The sequence below is a fragment of the Nestor notabilis genome, unplaced genomic scaffold (assembly GCF_000696875.1).
Source record: "Nestor notabilis isolate BGI_N333 unplaced genomic scaffold, ASM69687v1 scaffold515, whole genome shotgun sequence".
Lineage (NCBI taxonomy): Eukaryota > Metazoa > Chordata > Aves > Psittaciformes > Psittacidae > Nestor > Nestor notabilis.
Window position 1 is genome coordinate 71873 of NW_009928589.1, and position 20367 is coordinate 92239.

The 20367-nt window shown below is 36.5% G+C and overlaps 1 protein-coding gene across 1 annotated transcript in view; it reads right to left on the minus strand.

The window, feature by feature from the left end:
* The window catches only part of THSD7A (thrombospondin, type I, domain containing 7A), a 130264-nt gene that overhangs the window by 7341 nt on the left and 102556 nt on the right, over positions 1-20367 (minus strand). Inside the window, exons 15-25 of the mRNA XM_010014555.1 lie at positions 19807-19985; positions 17081-17086; positions 15433-15566; positions 13904-14057; positions 12941-13082; positions 12340-12455; positions 6962-7079; positions 5124-5269; positions 4430-4604; positions 2157-2330; positions 1047-1142 (exon numbers count right to left, since the gene is read on the minus strand). Of these exons, the coding sequence (XP_010012857.1) occupies positions 1047-1142; positions 2157-2330; positions 4430-4604; positions 5124-5269; positions 6962-7079; positions 12340-12455; positions 12941-13082; positions 13904-14057; positions 15433-15566; positions 17081-17086; positions 19807-19985 (1440 nt within the window). The remainder of the gene's footprint in view (positions 1-1046; positions 1143-2156; positions 2331-4429; positions 4605-5123; positions 5270-6961; positions 7080-12339; positions 12456-12940; positions 13083-13903; positions 14058-15432; positions 15567-17080; positions 17087-19806; positions 19986-20367) is intronic.

Consider the following 20367-nt stretch of genomic DNA (forward strand, 5'->3'; position numbering starts at 1 on the left):
GAGTGGCCTCATCACCCATGGGAAACAACACCTTCAAGTAAAAAAGAACTATTCAGCACAACAATATTATGCAAGGAAGTAAATAAATAAAGGCCTTAAAATACCAACAGGGCTCATAATAAAAGTTTTATAATGTCTGAATTCAAATACACTATGTTAGAGCCAAATGTTCAGCAATAAGGCAGCAAAGAAACTCAGTAATCAGAGATATGGGTTGCTTCTGGATCAAAATAGGTAATCTTCATTTAAATAAATCAGTGGCTGGCAGTGAGGATGTGCTTACAATCTCTGGGATTCTTTTCTATCACTTGGGCTCATATAAAATTATTTAAACAAAAAACGTGTAGCTTAAATTAATCCCCAATTCTGATAAATTAGTATATATATACATATATGTATGAAGATTTTATTGATTTTGGAGACCTCAGTCATTCTTAATTCTGAGGTTAAGAATTAATCTCAGAGCAAACACAAAGCATATTGTGTTTTGTGCTTTGGTTTGCACAAAAAGTAACTACATCCCATAGCTTTTTACTGAAGTATCCTGCTATATGTTTATGTTATTGAAGTAAAGAAATAAACGTATATTAGCACATTTACTAGAATTTTGTATTTTGTAATTTCAAAGAGATATATGATATATTCACGATATTATCAAGCTTTACATCTCTCTCTGCCTCTGTATAGGCACTGAAATGCACTTTAATACATAAAAGTTCTATTTGTTGTAGGGCTTGAAATCTGAAACCTTTAATTTAGAAATGCAAAGTTGTCTATGGTAACAAACAAACAAACAAAAACCAATGTAAAACATTCCAGGTCCACTGCAGATTTGTATTTACTTTTAGCACCACATGCTTCATAATTCTGGAAATTACATCTTTAGTATGCAAAACCATGATGATTCAAGACAACAACACATTGATTCATACATCATAACAAGTGTTTTTAGCAGATTCTTTTAAAAAAATAATTTCCATTTGTTGGGAAAAGACTATATCCACCTGTTTTCCAGGCTTCTGTGTGTATATAAGAAGAGTAGTTACCTGTGACGTTTAAACCGTCTGACCTTTGGCACCACACGGTTCGAGAAGAGCCCTTCCATGGGCTAGCCATCCACTTGTATTCATAGCACTGGCCATCTACACAAAGAACATTCACTTTTCAAGAAATTTGATGACAAGATTTTAACCTACCACTGGTGGCAGCCACACTCATTGGAGGACTATACTCATTATGTTTAACTGCTTTTATAACTAAGTAGGCCCCTTCCTCCTCCACCCAGCAACTTAGAAAGGTGCACTGCATACATGAAGGTCCCAAGATCTCCTGCACTTACTGGATATGTACAGAATAGACCAGACAAGTCTTGGACAATAACTGTAGTGGTTGTACATATTGAGAAAGACCAACATAGTTAATGGGCAAAACAGATGTTTCCAATAACCTCATAATGGTTGTGGCCCATCTGTTGCACAAAACTCATTTAAGAGTCAGTTTCCTTTATGGTAACACTGAGCTTCAGTCAGTGCTCCAGGGCTTGGTGAAGTGGCCTGGGCTGCATCTGGCTTCACGTCTCAGCTCTGCTGTACACCGCTCATATGGCCTGGGATAAATCATGAAGTCCTTTTACACCTTAGCTCCCTTATAAATATAAAATTCCTTTTCTGCCTGATCTGTCTTGTCTCTAAATGAACAAGAAATGTCTGTACAGGAAATTACTTTTCTTAGACACTTTGTCCAGTACCAGCTGCAAGCATGACTGAGACTTTTAAATATCATTGACATGTGATTAACAACAATTCAAAGGGTAGATAGGAATCTAAATTTCTTTTTGTAGATCTTAAAGATTCCTTTTTATTAATGTTAGCAGATAAGGCAATTGGTTTTTTCCCATATAATAAAATTTCATTATTAAAAAAGGGTCATCAATTTTCCAAAGACTGTGTTTAGAGTGTTGATATATGATAGATAGCATTTGAAAGTTTTTCTGTTTATATTTGATATCTGGAAAACAAAAATTTAAGTGCATTTCTACATCTATCAAATCCATATTTGCCTAAATTTGATATCATGAACAGAAAGAGAACAGAATTATTGTTGTTCTGTATTTTTTTCTTACAGGAAGTGGCTTTTATGTATATTTTGATGCTTACCATTGCATGGTCTTGTTTCCAAAGCTTGTTCTGGACAGAGGTGTTGATTCTCTAAATCCTGAATGATCACTGCCCGAGATCGGACTTGTATCCCTCCAAAGCCAAGATCCTCACCATTAACACAGGTTAGCTGACAAAGGCTCCATTCCGACCACTCTCTCAAGTAACAGTCCCCTGTCAAATAGCCATTTTAAGATGAACAATCATCATATGTGAAGGATTTTTGACACTGAATTTGTCTTAGAAAAAAATGTCCAATTTCAGTTTAAGTTTCCCTCTTTATAGTTCCTTTCATTCTTCTTTTTAAATGTGACTTATACTTAAGAGAATATAGTAATTTGACACTGTCTTAATATCTGTGCAGTAGAATATAATAAAACTAATAAAAATATTATACAAAGTCTATTTGTTCTAAAGCAGAGTAGCCTTCTGTATCATTCCTATAAAATCACTTTCTGATGAATTTCTGAGTAACACGCCACCCAGTGGCTGAATTTTTGTAAATCTTAGAGTGTTCTGCACTGTTACGCCTTACGCTACATTTATATATCACATTCACAATTCTTCTCTGATCTTAGAAAGAGAAAACATTGCCTAATTTTAAAGAGATTTATTGTTGCTTATCCTCATGCAGTTTCTCTAAACAGACAGTAGATGTAACTGCTAGAATATTCTTTGCAATAAAGTGAAATGGGAAGGTGATTAAAATGTCTGCTCTGGCTATTTCCTGATAGGGTTATAGAGATTTATAGAATGCTATCTTACATTCTATAAATTTCACACATTAGTGTGAAATTAAAAAATAAAATCATACTAATGACACTAATTAGCACGATCAGCTAAAGAACATTTAAGGAAGATCTGAGCTACAATACAAAGAGACCATTTTGTTAAAACTGCAGTAGAAAATGGGACTAGACTGTGCACAGACTCATAAATAAACCTCGTAGTTCTCATTATTTGAGTGAAAGAGCTATTAAAAATTCATGCTACCTTGTATTATATTGATGACAGGTATAATCAGTTATGGGTTGACCAGATGCCTGATTAATGAGGAATTTTATTTGCCAATGTTAGGAAAGCATCTGAAGAAATGAATAATTGAAGAACTGATGTATACATAATAGGAAAACAAGTAGTGATTTTTGGAAACATTAGTTGGAATGTATCATTAGCACACCCCCACAGGGCAGTGAGATTGTTGAACAGGTTCCTGCTCAGCAACATTTTACAAGTGAGCAGTGAGCACCTGTATTTCTTTTATAAATTTGACTAACAAGAAAACATAACTACAAGCTTTTTATTCTTTCAACTTTCATTTAATAAGTAAAAATATGTGAAAATCAAGCAATTGGAATGTTGTGCACAAAGCAGTGATGGAAGTCTCTCAATTTTTTATTATTTTCTGTTTATTGAGGCAACATTACCTTCAATCCAATCTGAAATTTAATGGAAAAAAAAAATCTGAGAAAGAGAATTGCAAGAGAACAAAACCAGAGTACTGGCATGGAATGACAGCTACATTAGAACTGAAGGAGTTAATCATTGCTTCTGAAGATACATTGCTAATGACTACTGAGCAACAGCAGTACACTTCAAATTCTACAAATAAGTGTTTGAAATGAACTGGAGGGGCTTTACTGGATATTAAACAGCTGTTATAGTCTCTCAATTCTTCTCAGTATGAGGGTCGTGGACGTGATCACTTATACCAGCTCCTTCGGATTCAGTCTACACGGGCAATGACAGTGCATGTCACATCTAGCAAGTTAAACAGCTGGAAACAGTCACATTTCCTGAGATAAAATATTAGTTTCATTTGGAATAGCTCCTTTAAACAAAAAAATAGACACCCTAGCTTAGCTTCCTTAGGTACGTGTAAAAGGCATCAAGTTCTTAGCCACTGTTAAAAGCATTAATAAAGATGTTAGGTGATCTAAGCACTTACAACAAATATTTAGCTGTAAACTAACACTCTTTCTTATAAAGCTAAACAGATTTTATTTCAAATTACTTTGTGAAAAAATATATTCTTATTAGATACAATCTGTGACTGAGACATGTCTTATAAAATTTAAAACCTGGTATTTTTTCTAATTGATTTATTGTCATGGAGCTACTACTGGAAAGTAACTGTGTTGGTCATTTGATGGATGAATCCAATCAATAAAGCATGTGAAAAAGATTTAATTGCCTGTGGCTAATGCTAGGCACTGATAGCTGTAATGATACCCAACCAATCTTAAAATGCAACATTTGAATTGCTTTGTTACCTGGGCAAGGGACAGTGCAGGTTTCCTCAAGTATTATCTTCTTATTACCATCTATAATAGGCTCTATTTCTCCACAGAATTCCTCATCTACTATTTTGCCAACATCTTCAATGGATCCATCAAAAACGACACAGGAAATGTTCCTCACTCGTGTTCCTTCTCCACACTGAGCATCCTGGGGAAGGAGGACACACATGGATGCCGACAGAAGTGCCAAAAGACTAGACCTAATCTTGTGCTACATGTCACTCTGTCGCCTGCTATTTTTTTGCTTACTTACTTTTCATTCCAGTAGGGGGAAAAACAACCCTACAGCATTTTTCTTTACTTCTGAAACAAACACACAAAAACCTATAAAATTCTTATGGCTGCTACCACTGTTTCTTGAAGTATGGAGCTATTTGTGCCTTTGAATTGCAACCATGGCAGTATCTCAAGTGAAGATATCTTCTAGTGTGCCAATGTATTTCCCCAGATATTCTTGTATAATAAAAAGATGTTAATTATTGGCAAAGGTACTAAAGTTTACATTTATACTTTGAATATCTGTAGAACATTGTGGTATTTGTTGAGAAATATGAACTCTGAGAATAAATCTTTAGGTTTTGTATAAAAGGCGGAAGCAAATTTTTTACAGTGTAATGAAGCATATCACAAATGTGCCTAGATATACAAACTCCATAACTTCAGTTACCTCTACTCTGCATGCAGACCATTGACCGTATTGCCATCGATAACACGGCTTTACTGGACAGGGTTTGAATTGCTCCATCTGAGAAGGACAAGGCCTCCCATCACCCTGAAATGGCTGATTTATGGTTCTTCTTCTGATCATTTTTCCTGTAAATAAGAAACAACAATATAACTAACAACAAAGTGGACTGATTTATTAAGTTAGACTGATTTATTCCTCAAGATAGTTCTATTTTGGTGAAAAGTGTTGTGTTTGAATAAAGTAATTTTTTCCACATTTGAAAAATTGGACTGTAAAGCAGATCTGTTGGCTTTTGTCTGTTATATGAATTTATGTTTTTCAATTCAGACACATTAAATTCTAGCATTTTTTTGTACTGCAAGAAATTCAGGCAGATATCTGATTAAGGATTTCAGATTACTCCTGTAACAGCAAACAAAAGTAGTAACTTCCTAGTTAAAAAACCTAGGAAAAATACTCTTTCTGAATGTGACAATGTTTTTGTGGCACTTCACTGGTGATTCTGGCTTCTCATCCGGAATTTGCTGCTAGAAGAGACCAACATGCCCTGTTCTTCCCGTTTAATGCAGAATCATGTACCCCATTATTGTCTGATTGCAGCACCAGGAACAGCTTGCAACTCTTCCTCACTGTCTGCCTGGATAATGTGACATGCAGATTTTGCAGCAGATGGAGGATTCTTCACTCAGGCTGAACGAAAATTACAATACAATAGCCTTATCCAACATTAATCTTCTCTTCATCCAGGAGTAGCATGCTACCCAGTGTCACTGAGATACAGGTTCAGTTTCAAATACTTATATAAACAGAATGAGGAAGACATTTTTATTCTTTTGACAACTCTTGCTTCTTTCATCTTGCAGTGGACATTATGACATTACGCTTCATTAGGGAGAGGTCATTTCATATAGCCAGAAAATTTTTTGTGTGTTAGAAGTATTGGTAAAGTGCCTGCTCTAGAGGTGGCACCTCACAAAGGCTTCCAAAACACCAACACAGCTGTGGCATTTTAATCTATATATGTAATTATAAATATATGAACCAAGTCTGAAATAAGATGTATATATTTGAATTTGCAAACTGAGGCTTATAATAAATTAAGGTATTACATAGATTTACCTACATAACACCCAGTGTTAGCTGGCCAAAACAATTAATCTTTAATTTCACATTTTGATCTGATGCATTTGGAATTGAACACCTTAATGATTGTGACATGCATGTTTTGCCGACAGCAAGCTACACAAGCCACAGTGCATAAGCAGAACTATATCCATCACCCAGACGGCTGTGTTCACAACAGCTAGACAGAAAAGTGTTTGCCAAATAGAGCCTTATCTTCCTCAAATTCATAGCTGCTCCAATGGAGATGTCACAGGAGAAAAGGGATTTTCTTGAAAAGTACTGGAGAAAAAACCCCAAAGAACATCAATGAGCAAAAATCTTCCTCAACTTTATTGTATTTGCATGAGTGGTCACTGGATGTATTAGATGGTTATTACTTACTGAAAAACAGCATTTATTTCCAAATTCCTGCCTAATAGGAAAATTACAGCTTCTAGGATTACATGTGAGGTTGCCATCATCTGCTAAAAATACTGAAACTACTCAGGGCCAAATTCTCATTGTCTTCAGTGAGTATAGCCTCACTGCAGCTTATTATTTCCATGAATTAAGGCTGATTTAAATCCCCATCACTCTCACCAGCTAGCTACATTTTCTAGTTCTGTAAAAATAGGCATTACTGCTTTTATTAAAGAACAAAAAAAAAACCCCAACAACCCAGTCTTTAAAATATGCCAAAGGTACACACTGACCTGTAAGGCCACATGTTTGAGAGCATTCAGACCAAGGGGACCAGTCAGAGAGCTGACAGTTCACAGGACATTCCACCACACAGGATGTATTCATTTGCCACGTCTTCTCCAATCCAAGCTAAAAGAAAATACTCAGTGGTGAACAGGTAACACCCAGTCTGCATCATTGGTGCAGGCTATGCATTTGGACAAGGAGAATCTGAGACAACTAAAGCTTTAAGTAAGCATGAAGTCATTACTAAATAAAAAGTAAAGCAATTAAGACATCTAAAAATCTCACAGCAAGACAGACCTAATGCAGATCCTGACTTATAAATACATGCTTAAATCCCATTTTAATAAATTATTTTCCAAATTAGAACCTATAAATGGAGGGTTTCAGCTCTACAGTATTACTTTATACAATAGGTTAAGGGCTAAGTATCAATATGAAGTATCAATAATGTGTTTTGAAATAGGAATATAAAAATTCTGAACTATCAGCAGCTATTAATGGCTAAGTTCAAGTGATGCTAGGAGCCAGGTTCAAAGCTAATAAAAGGAGGAGGATGAACATGCACTGTCAGTTTATTTGTCAGAAGATGCTGCAGATGCTAAAAGTTTACAGGAGTTCAAGAGAGATCGAACAAGTTAATGGAAGATAAATCTGAAGGTTTAAACACACAGAATCCACATAGGGCAAATGCAGCCCAAGAGATGAAAACAGGTGAGGCTGAGAGAGGAGTAGATGGAAGCCTGTGTATGTCTGTTCTTCTTATTCTTCTTCAGGCATATGCTTAAGCCTTTTGTGTTTTTACTAATGTGGTGTGTAAGTTTATTTTGTATATATTATGCTACCCATTCTACTGTATGCAAAAATATTGACAAGACATTGATCTGTTTTTTAAAAAATATCACTTCGCATGTTTTTCTGAGAAGCTTTGCAAAATCAGAATTCTCTAACATTCTTAAAGTAACAGCTGCATATGCTGAAGGAGTATGAGAGAAGGGGACACAGAAAATAGCCACTCGCATGTTTCCCATAATTACACTCTTTATTGAGCTCTTCTCTTGGCAGGAGTCAGCCTAACACTAACAAATGATGAAACACCCACAGGGAAGGAAGAGTATTTATGGCCATGCTTGGAGACAGTACAGTGGTTAGATGGTCCTTTGGTCTGATCCTGTAAAGCCATTTCTATGTTCTTATAAAATCCTGTGGTCTAGATTTTCCCCATCCAAGGAAGGATAGAGATATTCTCACTAACACACATAAGAATATATGATGCAAGATGGAATATAACTGATGGCAAAAGAAGTATTAGCATGAGAGCAATAATCTCTGCAGCCTGCACACCTTCAGAATGAGTTAAAAGGATAGGCTGATTACAGTGTGCATGATATAAAATGTGAAAGAAAATCAATCATGACAATATGAAGAGTTTCCCAGCATAAAAGACCATTCTTCACTAGCCCTCACCAATGGACCTTGATCATCATTGAGGCCTTTCAGAATCCCAGGAGGCTGTGAACATCTTTAAGTACATAAAACCCTCACATAATAAAAAAAAAAAAAAAAAAAGCAAACTAGACATTTTAAAACCTATTAATTTTAATGACTGGAAAGCTTAATGACATAAACCCAACAGTTAAGACTTTAAAAAGGAAATAAAAACACTATTTCCTACTAAATGCAAGCACAGAGCAATAATCAGGCACAATATTAACATGTCCTCCATAAATAAACTACCACAAGTACTGGAAATGTCTAACCCTGATAGACTCACCAAATTTTAAATTTGCATTTGCAGTACCACTTATTGAGACAAATGAGGTTTTTGACCTCTGTTCTGTTTTACACATCAAAGAATGAGTTCTTGGCTTTTCTCTGTGGTACAGTATAATGATTATGCAGCTGTTGCACACAGGCAACACCTGAAACCTTCGGATAATCTGGAATTTGGATAATTGGGTAAACTAGAGAACTGTCTTTGAAGTCTATATTTGGGTCAAATCTTCTGAGCAAAAGCTTTAAAGTCAGTTATAGGAACATGACTATTCTCTTTCAAGACTGGCCTTCTCAGCTGGACTTTGGTATCTAGAGAAGGAGAAGCCCAAGAGACATATAAAGGTGAAGAGGAGAAAGCTGAAGGCCAGCCTACCCACAGCGATCTGCCATTTGCGTGTCTTACATATTGAAGCGCTGCTGAAATAAACTGGAGGAACAACTGTCAGGCTGCCAGTATTCTCACGTATCTTTTTCTCATCCTTCTCCTTCCTTCCACTGATGAATCACAATTCATCTTGAAGAACTTAGAAAACATTTGGAAAAGTGTTCAGTAGCTCTCTTAAGCATCTGTTCTGGAAGAGTCTCTGTTCTGGATGACTTGTGGTTTCTGATTCAAGAATGGCAAGTACTGGAGGAGTCATACTGAAAGCTACAGATGTACTCCTGGTCACACACGGCAAGGGCAGCAGGCTGCCAGGCCAGCATGCTCTACAAACCCTGTGATCCACAAAAAGTATTTGTATTTGTTTACAGGAATGTTTGGCACTGCAGATTAACCTCTGCTGGAGGTTAATCATGTAATCTGCCAAGCGGACTATTTGCCATTAGAACAGAAAAGTTTGCTTCATAATGCAGACAAAACTGCCGGTTTCCAGGCTTTTCTCATCTTAATTAAAGATAAACTCATAAAAATAAGCCCATAAATGTGAATATAACCAGGAACAGCTTGCTTTAGGTGATAGGATTTTCAAATACTAAAGTAAAAAACAAGCCAAGTTCTTGTGATGTGCTAATTTTGTAGAGTTAGAGACCAAGTAATCCAGTATTACTGTGTCTTGAGAGTTTGAAGGGAACTATGTTAACATAACGAGGACTTGGAAATAAGCTCTAGAAATTGATTTATCCTGGCAGTAATCAGGATGACTGGCTACCTTCTTTAGCTGATTGACTGAAACAAACACAAGATCATATGAGTGCATTAGGAAACCAGAACATAGGAGCTTGGAAGAAATGTTAGTATGTAACCATGCTTATGCTCACACTTGGAGATGGGATACTTAAAAGAGCATGAAGGGTTGGGGTTTTTTTTAATATATGGCTTTTATTATTTTATTGAACCACATATTGTATAGGAATGCAAACATTGCCATCAGGCATCTTAATTTCTTAGGGATCAGGATACGTTTAGCTATTCTGATCTCTCTTCTTTGCATATAATGGCAAGAATCATAGTTCTGTAAATGTAACTACATGTAAGTTTAACAAAACTTTTGTTTTATTCACACATCTAGGATAAAATTTTATGACAAGCCAAGGGATATTCCATTAGCTAAGTTATTACAAAATTATTCCATCTTTCTCTTTGCATCAACTTTTCTAACCACATGCACCTTATTTTGAAATTCCCTTAATCTTTCTAGACTACCCTTATAATGCAAAAGACAGGAAAAAACCAAACCAAATACTATGAAGGATTAACTGTGATTAAATTAGTAAGAAGTGAATAGTATGTATTCACATTTTGATGATTTCTTGGATGCTCTCCTCTCATGACCCGGAAGGTCACAGAGTTGGCTTTTACATCTTTAGAGTGCAGGGTCTGGTAAAATCTGAAGAGCTTGGCTTTCTTGTTAATCAGGTTAACAGGTTTTACTCCCCACAGTTATTGGATCAGCTTTTGACCTCATTGTACCACTTCTTAATTCAACAAATGGTCTTAAGAGTATGACTGGGGAGTGGATCAGAGCTTTCCACAGGACAGTGTATCTCTGTATGATCTAGCAAATAAAAACAGCAAATAAGACAGTGTCACAGTGGTTGCTGATAAAGCCAGGACCCCACTTCAGTGACATCTGTTGGCCAGTCATTTACGGCAAGTAGCTTTTGAGATATTATTTTGTTGCCCTAATTATTTCTCTGAGTAATAAACTTTAATTTCTTAAAAGCAGGAAAGGTCCAGAGGTTTTCTTCAATGAGATTTCAATGTACAATGTAATCATTTGTCCTAAATGCTGCTCAAAATCTTTGGTTAACAACAGGAATAATTTCTTGGTTTTATGGTAAAAGAACTTTTTCCCCCTTGGAATTAAATAAAACATTTTTTTTCTATTGAAATATTCATGTGGATGAATGTCTTAAATCATGTCTTGGTATGAATTAATCAATATTGCAGTGTATTACAAACAACCCGAGAGAGCCTCTTTTTTTTCTTTTAATGCATTAAGACATTAACAGAATGCATGAATACATTCCCCTATTAACTTCAGAGAAGCTTGCTGGTAGGTAGCCAGATCCTGAGTTTTTCCTGGGACATAAATGATCAAGTTAGGAGGCTTCACTCTAAACCCAAAAGCTATGTGTGAAGGAGGAACTTGGGACAAAAGTAGGGTGCCTGCCTTTGCTAAGAACTTGTGGATTCAGGAGTCCAGAATGTCGGAGAGGATTGGAGAAGCCCAAGTAGGTCAGATAGACCATTACAAAACTATAGTCCAAAGTACATGATGAGTTCCTGACTCCCTCCACTTGTCCTGAAACCAGGAAAGCAGCTACTAGCCAGGAATATTCAACGAAAAAGGTGTGTTAGTACCAAAGCTGTTGCGGAGCTCACTCAGCCTTAGTCCCCCACTGCAAATGATTTTGTTTCTGATGTCAAGGTGGCAAGGGAATGGAAGCTGAAAGGAGCTCAGTTTCTATCAGAAACATATGTAGGATTGCCCTTAACATAGCACTTGCATTGTCTTTCCATTTTCCTTCACATTACTGTCTCCATGCAACTGAAAACATTAAAACCAACAGAGTGTCAGAAAACTGGAGCTGTCAAATCTTAAATTAGTTTAAACATTTGCCAAATGGCTCCTTCGAAATTTAAGGGCCCCTGTCTAATAGTTAGTTCTCCATATAGGTTCCTATTTAATATTGCATTCATGCTGCACATTTTTTCACGCTAGCTTGGGTATCTTCCATTGCACAGCTGGATAGAAGTTGTTAGCATTCAGCCCTGCTGCAGAATGGCATGTGAGAAGTATTTTCTAATGCATTGAATAAATGATTGATACTGGCAGCTGTCCAAGGCTCCATGCAGAAATTGTATCAAATTAGAATGATGATTAGTGTTCTGATTAAGATTTATTACCTTTATTCTACTTTATTAATTATTGTGTCTTTTCCTTCAGGACATAATAATTAGCATATGTTCATGGAGGCACTTAGAAGTAACCAAACGAAATTGTATAAAAATCCCTGTTGATAGCACAGTTCATTTCAGAGGAACTTAACAATCCATGAATAGTGTAAAACATCTGGCAAAGATGGGTTACATGCCATATAGCTCAGCTGGCTCAACATTAATTAGCACCATTAGAAGGGAGCTTACTAACAGGTACCCACTCACCTCTTCACAGTACTTTAGGTCAACTGATTTGCCATCACTGCGCACACAATCCAGCATCCGTGTTTTGATACCGTTACCACACACAGCCTTCTCGCTGAGCTGACATGTGCTCCAGTCTGGAAATAAGGAGTTCATTAGTGTAGCAGACATTTTAGATAAAACTCATAATGATCCAGTCTCCTACCTAATTCTAATTCTTATGGTCTTAAATAATCCTCACAAGCAACTTTTACAAACACAAAAGCTCATGGAGCCCAGCTGCTACACATTTTTTGAAACATCCACTTTTACTGCAAACAGTGGCATGATGCCTTCCTAAAAAAGTTTGTATTTGGTTTCATCTGCATGGAATTTGAGCAAATCACAAAATTATAGGAGAAATAAATTTCCTGGAGTTATAGCATGCACACTTCACCCAAGTTGCAAAGCCACCAGTAATATTTTATCTGGATCAAATAGCCTGAACCACTTTTCAGTATAAGCTCCACAGCTTCCTCCAGATAATAACAGACAGCTGAAAAATCTGTCCTGCAAGTGAATGGACAAGTAAGCCTGTAAGCCATAGTCCCAGGCTGTCACTAGAGCATAACGCCATAAATACCTGTCACATTGTAGTCATAGTGGTAACAGTTTTTGTTCAAAGTGCAGATTTCTGTCTCGGTGGCAGCAGGAGAAGACTTTCCATCATTTGGTTGTCTCAGGGATTCAGCTGACCTTTCACGGACACTGCTTCCATTGCATGGCTTGAAAGGGAGGTTGGAAACAGCTTAGGTATTTTGGCATCCTAAAAACTTTTCATGCAACATTACAGCTGCCTTTTAAGTAATCCATTCACAAAACATATATTATAATGGGCTCATGCTGTTGTGTAAGAGAAACTACTTCACTGTTATTTCAGAGAGAATTTAGTCTGCTCTTTCATCCTGGTACCACCCAGGGTGAAGCATCTCTTAACTTAGTAACACCTTGGTACTTTTCTAACTAGTTCATATTTCAGTACTAGTGCTTTGGAACCATTTCACTCATAAACTAGATATTGAGATGCTCACTTTCCAAATGCTATAATGTAGCGCATTGGAGCCCAAATACTCAGAGGTCCTGAAACACGTTTTTATGTTTGGTTTGCAGGTTTTTTGACACTTCTTTTTGAATTTGCTGGCAGGAAGGGGAGAGAAGACCCAAAGTGATCTTTCTATGCCCAGTCTTGATCTACAGATTTTGCTTGTAATAGGATAGTGCCATTTTCAGTACAGTGACTGCACTGCTATGAAGAGCCTGACAGCTAGGCTCAAAGACAGACTCACAAGCCACTGCCAAAGCTATTCCACCACATAGAACCTACCCCATACTTAAGAATGACCACTGGGGACACTATAGTTTGTGTTTTGGAACACTTGCACTTAAGGGAAAATACTGGCACACTTTATTTGCAACCATCTATCAATGACACTAAAGCTGATAGTAAATACAGATATTTATGTGTGTAATCACTACTCAACTCAGCATCTTTGCACAATACTTCATATACAGATTTTTAAATGTTACATTTCGCTATACTTCTTACCAAAGAACATTGAGACCATGATCCCCATTCAGACATAACACAGTCCTCAGGACACGGTAGTGTGCATTTTCTAGCACCAAGTGGCATCTCTTCAGGATCACAGAGATAGTCCTCTACAGTGTCAGAAGGACCATCCGCAGTGTTTAGCATGCACCTGGAAAAAAGAACTGCACATAAACTGCATTTGCCGTGGATTACGTACAGCAACTGTTCCATAGTATTCTGAAACATTTTAACATTTTGTCAGCACATACAATCATGAAGTAATTGAAGTAACAGAACTAAGTATTGATCTATAAGTATCCAAGAAAAGCTGAAAAGACAAAAATAATCCTCTTTTTTACAGTTGACAGGCATACAAAGAAATACACAGAATTGAGACAGTACCTATCAGTAACTGGCTGACAGTTTCTGGGCAGGTGATTTACTTGACATTAGCTTACCTCTAAGCCAGAAGCTATAGAAACCAGAAACTATAGCAAATCAGCTATAGTTTAGACATATTTTGTGCATGCTTCAACTAATAATTTTAAATCTAGAACTACTAAAAGTTTTAAAATTTTATATTGTTAGCACTGATCCCTAATCTACATGGAAGTTTTTTAACTACTGTTATATTAAATTAGCAGATGAAGGCCTAATTGAGAAATGAATATGCTTAGTTTTATAGAGCTGAAGATGACAGTCTTCACAGTATTTCCAGTGCAGTGGCATCTACTATTAACTTATCCCTTCCACCTGTTAGCAGAAGACCAACCATTTGACCACATTATTTTTTTATAGCTATCATATACTACCAAATTAAACTAATTTTTTAAACACTATCTCTGTTCTAAGATAAACAAACACAAGAGACACAGTAGGAGCATATGGAGTTAGTACTTTAATGGCATTATGTGATAATAAATGAAAAGTTACAAGGTTTTAGTCCAAAAGGGCTGAAACACTTTCTTTCTTTATCTCTGATGGTAGTGTTAAAGTCTGTCTTTCAACATAAACACTGATTAATTTTGATTTTTCATACGGGAGGGTTTTTAAAGAGTATTCTTATGAGAATTTGTTTATGTGCTACTGTGTGAGACTAGATAAATATCGTGTTTCTAACTTGGTCAAGCAAGGATTAAGACTTTCATCTTCTTGAAGTAAATGGTTACACTGAGAAAACAGTGCTATTGTGAACAAAATTGTGTAAATGTGCCAGTTTATAAGCACTTCTGGCAGGGAAAAGAGAGCATGTAGCAGTTCACTGTATAAGGCTCTCATTTTGGACCTTCAAACTGAATTCACATTATGGTTTATTAGTAAGATTTATAAATCGTGTGTGATTTTGTTGTTAGCCATTAAACAAACCCAAACCAATCCAAACTCCATGTGCTGCTTTACTTGCTGTTGAACAATACCATGTATGGTTAATTTTAATTAATTCATTTGCTTATAGCTCTAGGATGAACAGCAAGCATAGAAGATGCCTAGATCAGGTTCAATAAACAACATTTTTCTAAAGTGAAGAAGAAGCAGTACTGTTTTACCTGACTTTCCTTGTTTGAACTCCTTCTCCACAGTTCTCTTTTAAGTCCACATTGGTCACCTTGCAGACACTCCATGGCTCAGTAACCCATACGTACTGGCTGCAGTCACTGTGGCAGGGAACTACCTCATACACCTAGATTCCACATTGAGAGTCAGTTTTGTTGCACACGAGATAAACATGCAACAGTGATCATGCAGAAAAGGCTCTTTTTTAGTAAGAATAACAAATGTAAACTTGCTGATTAAGGAGCTGTAGTAATAATACAGATAAAATAGCTGATAGAAAACTACAGAAATAACAAAATTCTGAAGCTAAGACATCTAATGACAGAGTCCCTGGTTTTCTCTGCCCCTAAGCTCATGCTATGCCTTTTCCACACCACTAACATAAAATCTGTAACTAGGCTAGCTCATGAGAACATCTTTTAGAAAAATGATGCTAAAGCTCTGTCAATACTTTTTTTCTATCCTTCACATCTATCCTCAACTATTCCATCCCACTGTCATTAGCTGTGGGGTTTTTGCATTTCTGAAGAGATCTGAGCACAAGGTAAGCTATACCAGTATAGGTTCACTTTATTTTTCATTATGGATACATAAAATCACTCTAATATATTTGCATACTGGCATTGCCATTATGTTTAGATTTGAATAAAAATTTGAAATATGTCATATAATAATTTATACAGTGTTCCATATATTTTATCAACCATACATTACAAGAAAAAACCAGACAACATAAACAGTGGAGAACAAACATGAAGTACATGTTAAGGTTATCTCTCTATTTTAGAAACTCTTACCTGAGCCTGATGAACATTTTTTCATGAACCCAAAAGAAAAAAGAAAAATAAAGATTAGAGTGAAACATAGGTATTTAAATGGCATTAATTTTGCTTTTATTCAAATACTTTATGAACTCTGCCAAGCAAAAGGCATCCTATTTTTCCTCTTCGATCTCCCTTGCTGTCGTAAGGCATTTTTGCAAGTTTGCTTTTGGAAGAAAATAAAAGTTTATAAATGACAACTGGTGGGAAGAGACTGTGAATTTGCTACCTTCTTTTTCAGTCCGTACAGACGATAGAACTGCTTTCTCTTTTTGCCTGTAATGACCATCAGCTGTTCACACAGTAGAGAACGCAGTTCCCCTAAGAAAAGAGAAAATCCTCCATGGCTTTGAAGGATACTAGAATTCTCCATTAAATGAAATAGTTCTAACAACATTAAGCACAATAGATTCATGGGAATAAAAGGAACTGACAGTACTCCTCCTTCAAAAGTTCCTAAGGAAGTTCTTCATTGAATAGCTTAATTACACATAAATTACTTAAAGCTTGTTGCCTCAAAATTATCTTATACCAGCTAACTTCACATATCATTCTGGGTATCAAGTCAGCACAACTAATATTTCTAGACCATCTAAGACGTTGTCTGGAACAAGTCCTTCATTTCTTCTCAGCAACACTGCTTGGGTAGAAAAAGAGGGCTGATGGTTTGATAGTTTATCAGTTAACCTGCAACAAAAATCCACCAATCACACACACTCACAAAAAAATAATGCCTTGCAGAATGAATGTGTAGAGGGACTGATGTATCAGTATGCAGCTGATCAGCCCATGCACAAGAAAACAAGCATAGTCAGCATACTTGGGCCTTCTTTGAACTACGTAAGCATTAACTCAGGCATAAAGATGAGTGTAAATGCGTGTTAAGGAAGGTACTGGACACCGCACAATTTGTAACCATGTGGAAAGTGTCTGGGATTTCCAAAATGAGATTAAGGAAGTTTTAATTTAGGGAAGTATCTCTATATTTCTCACTGTCGTTGACAGAGGAAGAAATCCATAAACACCTCATATGCCTTTGCAGTAACATAAAAAATTGGTATCTTGCCAGAAAGACAAAGGAGAACTCTGTATCGCATTGCATGTGTTTAATGGTGTTCTCCTGACCTTACTGGCATTTCTGTAACTGTGACTGCAGGCCACAGCAGTTGGGTGGTGTAAGGATTGCATATCCACCTGCTGGATAAGCAGGCAAATAATGCCTGGTGCCAATGAAGAGAGAGGTGTCCGTATTTTCTCTAATAGTCTCAGATTAGCCTCTTCATTTGAAGGCCTCTGAAAGCCATTGGCATGATTTTATAACAAATCTGACTCTATTATTATTGGAATTATGAAGACTTTCAGCCTATTGAAACAAGTACTAAGCAAGTGTCTTTCAGCTGGAGTATGGTTTGGGAGTCACACTGGCATACATGGCCCAGAAGAAAAGATGCCAATGAGACAACATCCAGCATTCACACTCCAAAATACAGTCATACATAGCAGCCCTGACAGAAATAGAGCAACATGCTCTTAAAACTTGACAAATGCCTTAAGCACTTTATTTCAATGTTTCACTAGCCTTACCATTAGAAAGTTTTCCCAAACCTTTGCCCACATCTGCTTGCAGCAGTCTAAGCCTACTGTTCTTTATCCTATTCATGTTGGCCATGGAAAATGGATTATTTCCTCCTTCTTTGCAATAGCCTTTTATGTACATGCTAGCAGACTGCCAGCATCCTCCCTCTGAACTTCTCTTGCATAGGCTAGCCAACATCTTTCAGTTTTTCCTCAGAGTTCAGAATTCTTAGATCTCATTTTACATCATAGCCCCTATGTATATCATCTTCCAGATACTGATGGACACCAAAGACTCGGTCTAACCATTTATACTTTGTATGTATGCAGATAAGCATGCTACATGTATAAGTAATAAATACCTAACTAAATTACATTTAATAATTGAAATAAATATTCTGACGAGTCAGTAGTTTTCCAGTTGAATGAGTGGTGGAACACATTTAGATTAAATAACTAACTCAAAATTAGAATGCACGTGTATTCCCCTGCATGCTTCTGAATTGAGAATGAATGTATTTAGAATTGAAAAATACAGCCTCTGTATTCTTTGACATTCCTGTCTTATCTGTAGGGCTCCCTTTCCATGAAACTACTATATTTCAATTTTATTTTTACAATAATTACATTTTGAATCATCCATTATCATTTGGCAAGTACCATGTAACACAGCAACAAATCAAATTCGAGTCAAAGTACCGGTAGAGGGCAATAGTGTTGCATATAAGTGGCTAACAGACCTCTAGCTAAATCACCTTTGATGCAGAAAAATACAAGCCTATTATGTACTACATGAATACTAAAGAAAGAAAAAGCCTTCTGTAGAGACTATAATTTGCTCCTATTGAAACACATTCCTCCTAATTTAAAGCATATTTACATGCTGACCCAAATCCAGCAACCCTCATTCTAGTTTGTATTTTATTAAAGTAGATCACAAACTTAGTTTATTAGCTACAGTTTAACACTTAGTATTTTCTAAATTAGAACTAATTACATTCCCTAAAGTAGAAAATCAGATCAACAAGCCATTTCACTCTCTGCTAGCAAAATGTCAATAGGATAATATTAAGTACATGCATTTTTATTCAAATGTAAATTGACAGCACATTTTTATTCAATCTTTGAATATTTACAGAGAAGACTGTGTGGCTGTTTAACATGCCTCTGCAGACTAAATTAAATTCAACAGTAATATGAATATAAATGAATTCTGAAGAACATAAGTCAATTGACAAGGAAGGTTTTTCTTTCTAAAATTCTCCAAGCAAACAGGACCAAACAAATTTCAGGTGTTTGACTTGGACTAGTGCTAAGCTTGGTCCCAAAGACTAGTTAGTGGCCAAAGCACTTCAAGTGTGTTCTTGAATCACATTTTCTGGCTTAGTTCCACTTGAAGAGGATCCAGACTATGCAGCCAGACTACTCTATATTGGAAAATCAAGTGTGGTTAGTGGGAGAACTGGGAGTTTCACTTCAGAAGTGAATTCCTGACTGGAAGTGCAGTGCCAGAGCAAGTGTACCTGGGAAGTCAAGCTCCAACCTGAACCCATTAAGGGACACTGGTCTGGTGCTGTGTGAATGCCTAAGTTTTCATTTACTTTCTGATCTAAAATGGTCAGGTTACAACACTAAGCACTTCACCAGTTTGAGAATCTCTATTGAGACATCTTACCCACTGTGAGAGAAGATATTCAGAAACAAACGTGCTTTTCACAGTCTGCATGTAAGCATGTTTTATTGTCTCCAATCTGAAGTTTAGAAAACGCGCTAAGTTCTTGTAGACTACTAAGTAATGAAGGCAGATCCTTTGCTGACTGAGGTAACCTAAACCAACGTATACTCCTCTTTCTACCTGCATCTGCCCCTTTATGTTGTATTGTTTTTCTACATCAACAAACAATACAGCTGAAAGAATTATCTGAGGTACAGAAAAAGCTGTATCAATAATGTAAATATAAATCAAATTACCTGATTGACGTGATCTAGCTTTGGACAGGGTCTTCCACCATTGTAGGGTTTTTCACGGAGCCATTTAGACCGAACCTTTACCCCACTCCCACAGGATTTACTACAGCGAGACCAGTTAGACCACTCACTGAGCTTGCAGTCTGAGGGACATGGAATAATACAGGCTTCCTCAATATAACCTGTGTGAATGGAAAAGAAAGTGAAATCTCCTCAGCGTGTCACTCCGTCACTTCTCCCTGAAGCCCCAGTCTACTTCATTTAGATTGTCCAAAGTTTGACTCCACCGGACTGTGTGAATAGAGAGGTTTCTTCATCATTAGGGCTAAATTAAATTCCGCAGAAAATTGACACATATAGTTGGAGATTGTGTTAAGAGTAGCAGCTGAGCATCCTCACTGCTATCTGATTAGGATTCACACCAGATTTCAGCATTGTAACTTTCTGACAGCTACAGTGTAATTGACACTAACCATTTCTTGGCTGCACCGTTCTTACACTGTAAAACAATTATTATTTTTTTAAGGAAAAAAATATTAAATTAAAATATTGTCCATAATTAAG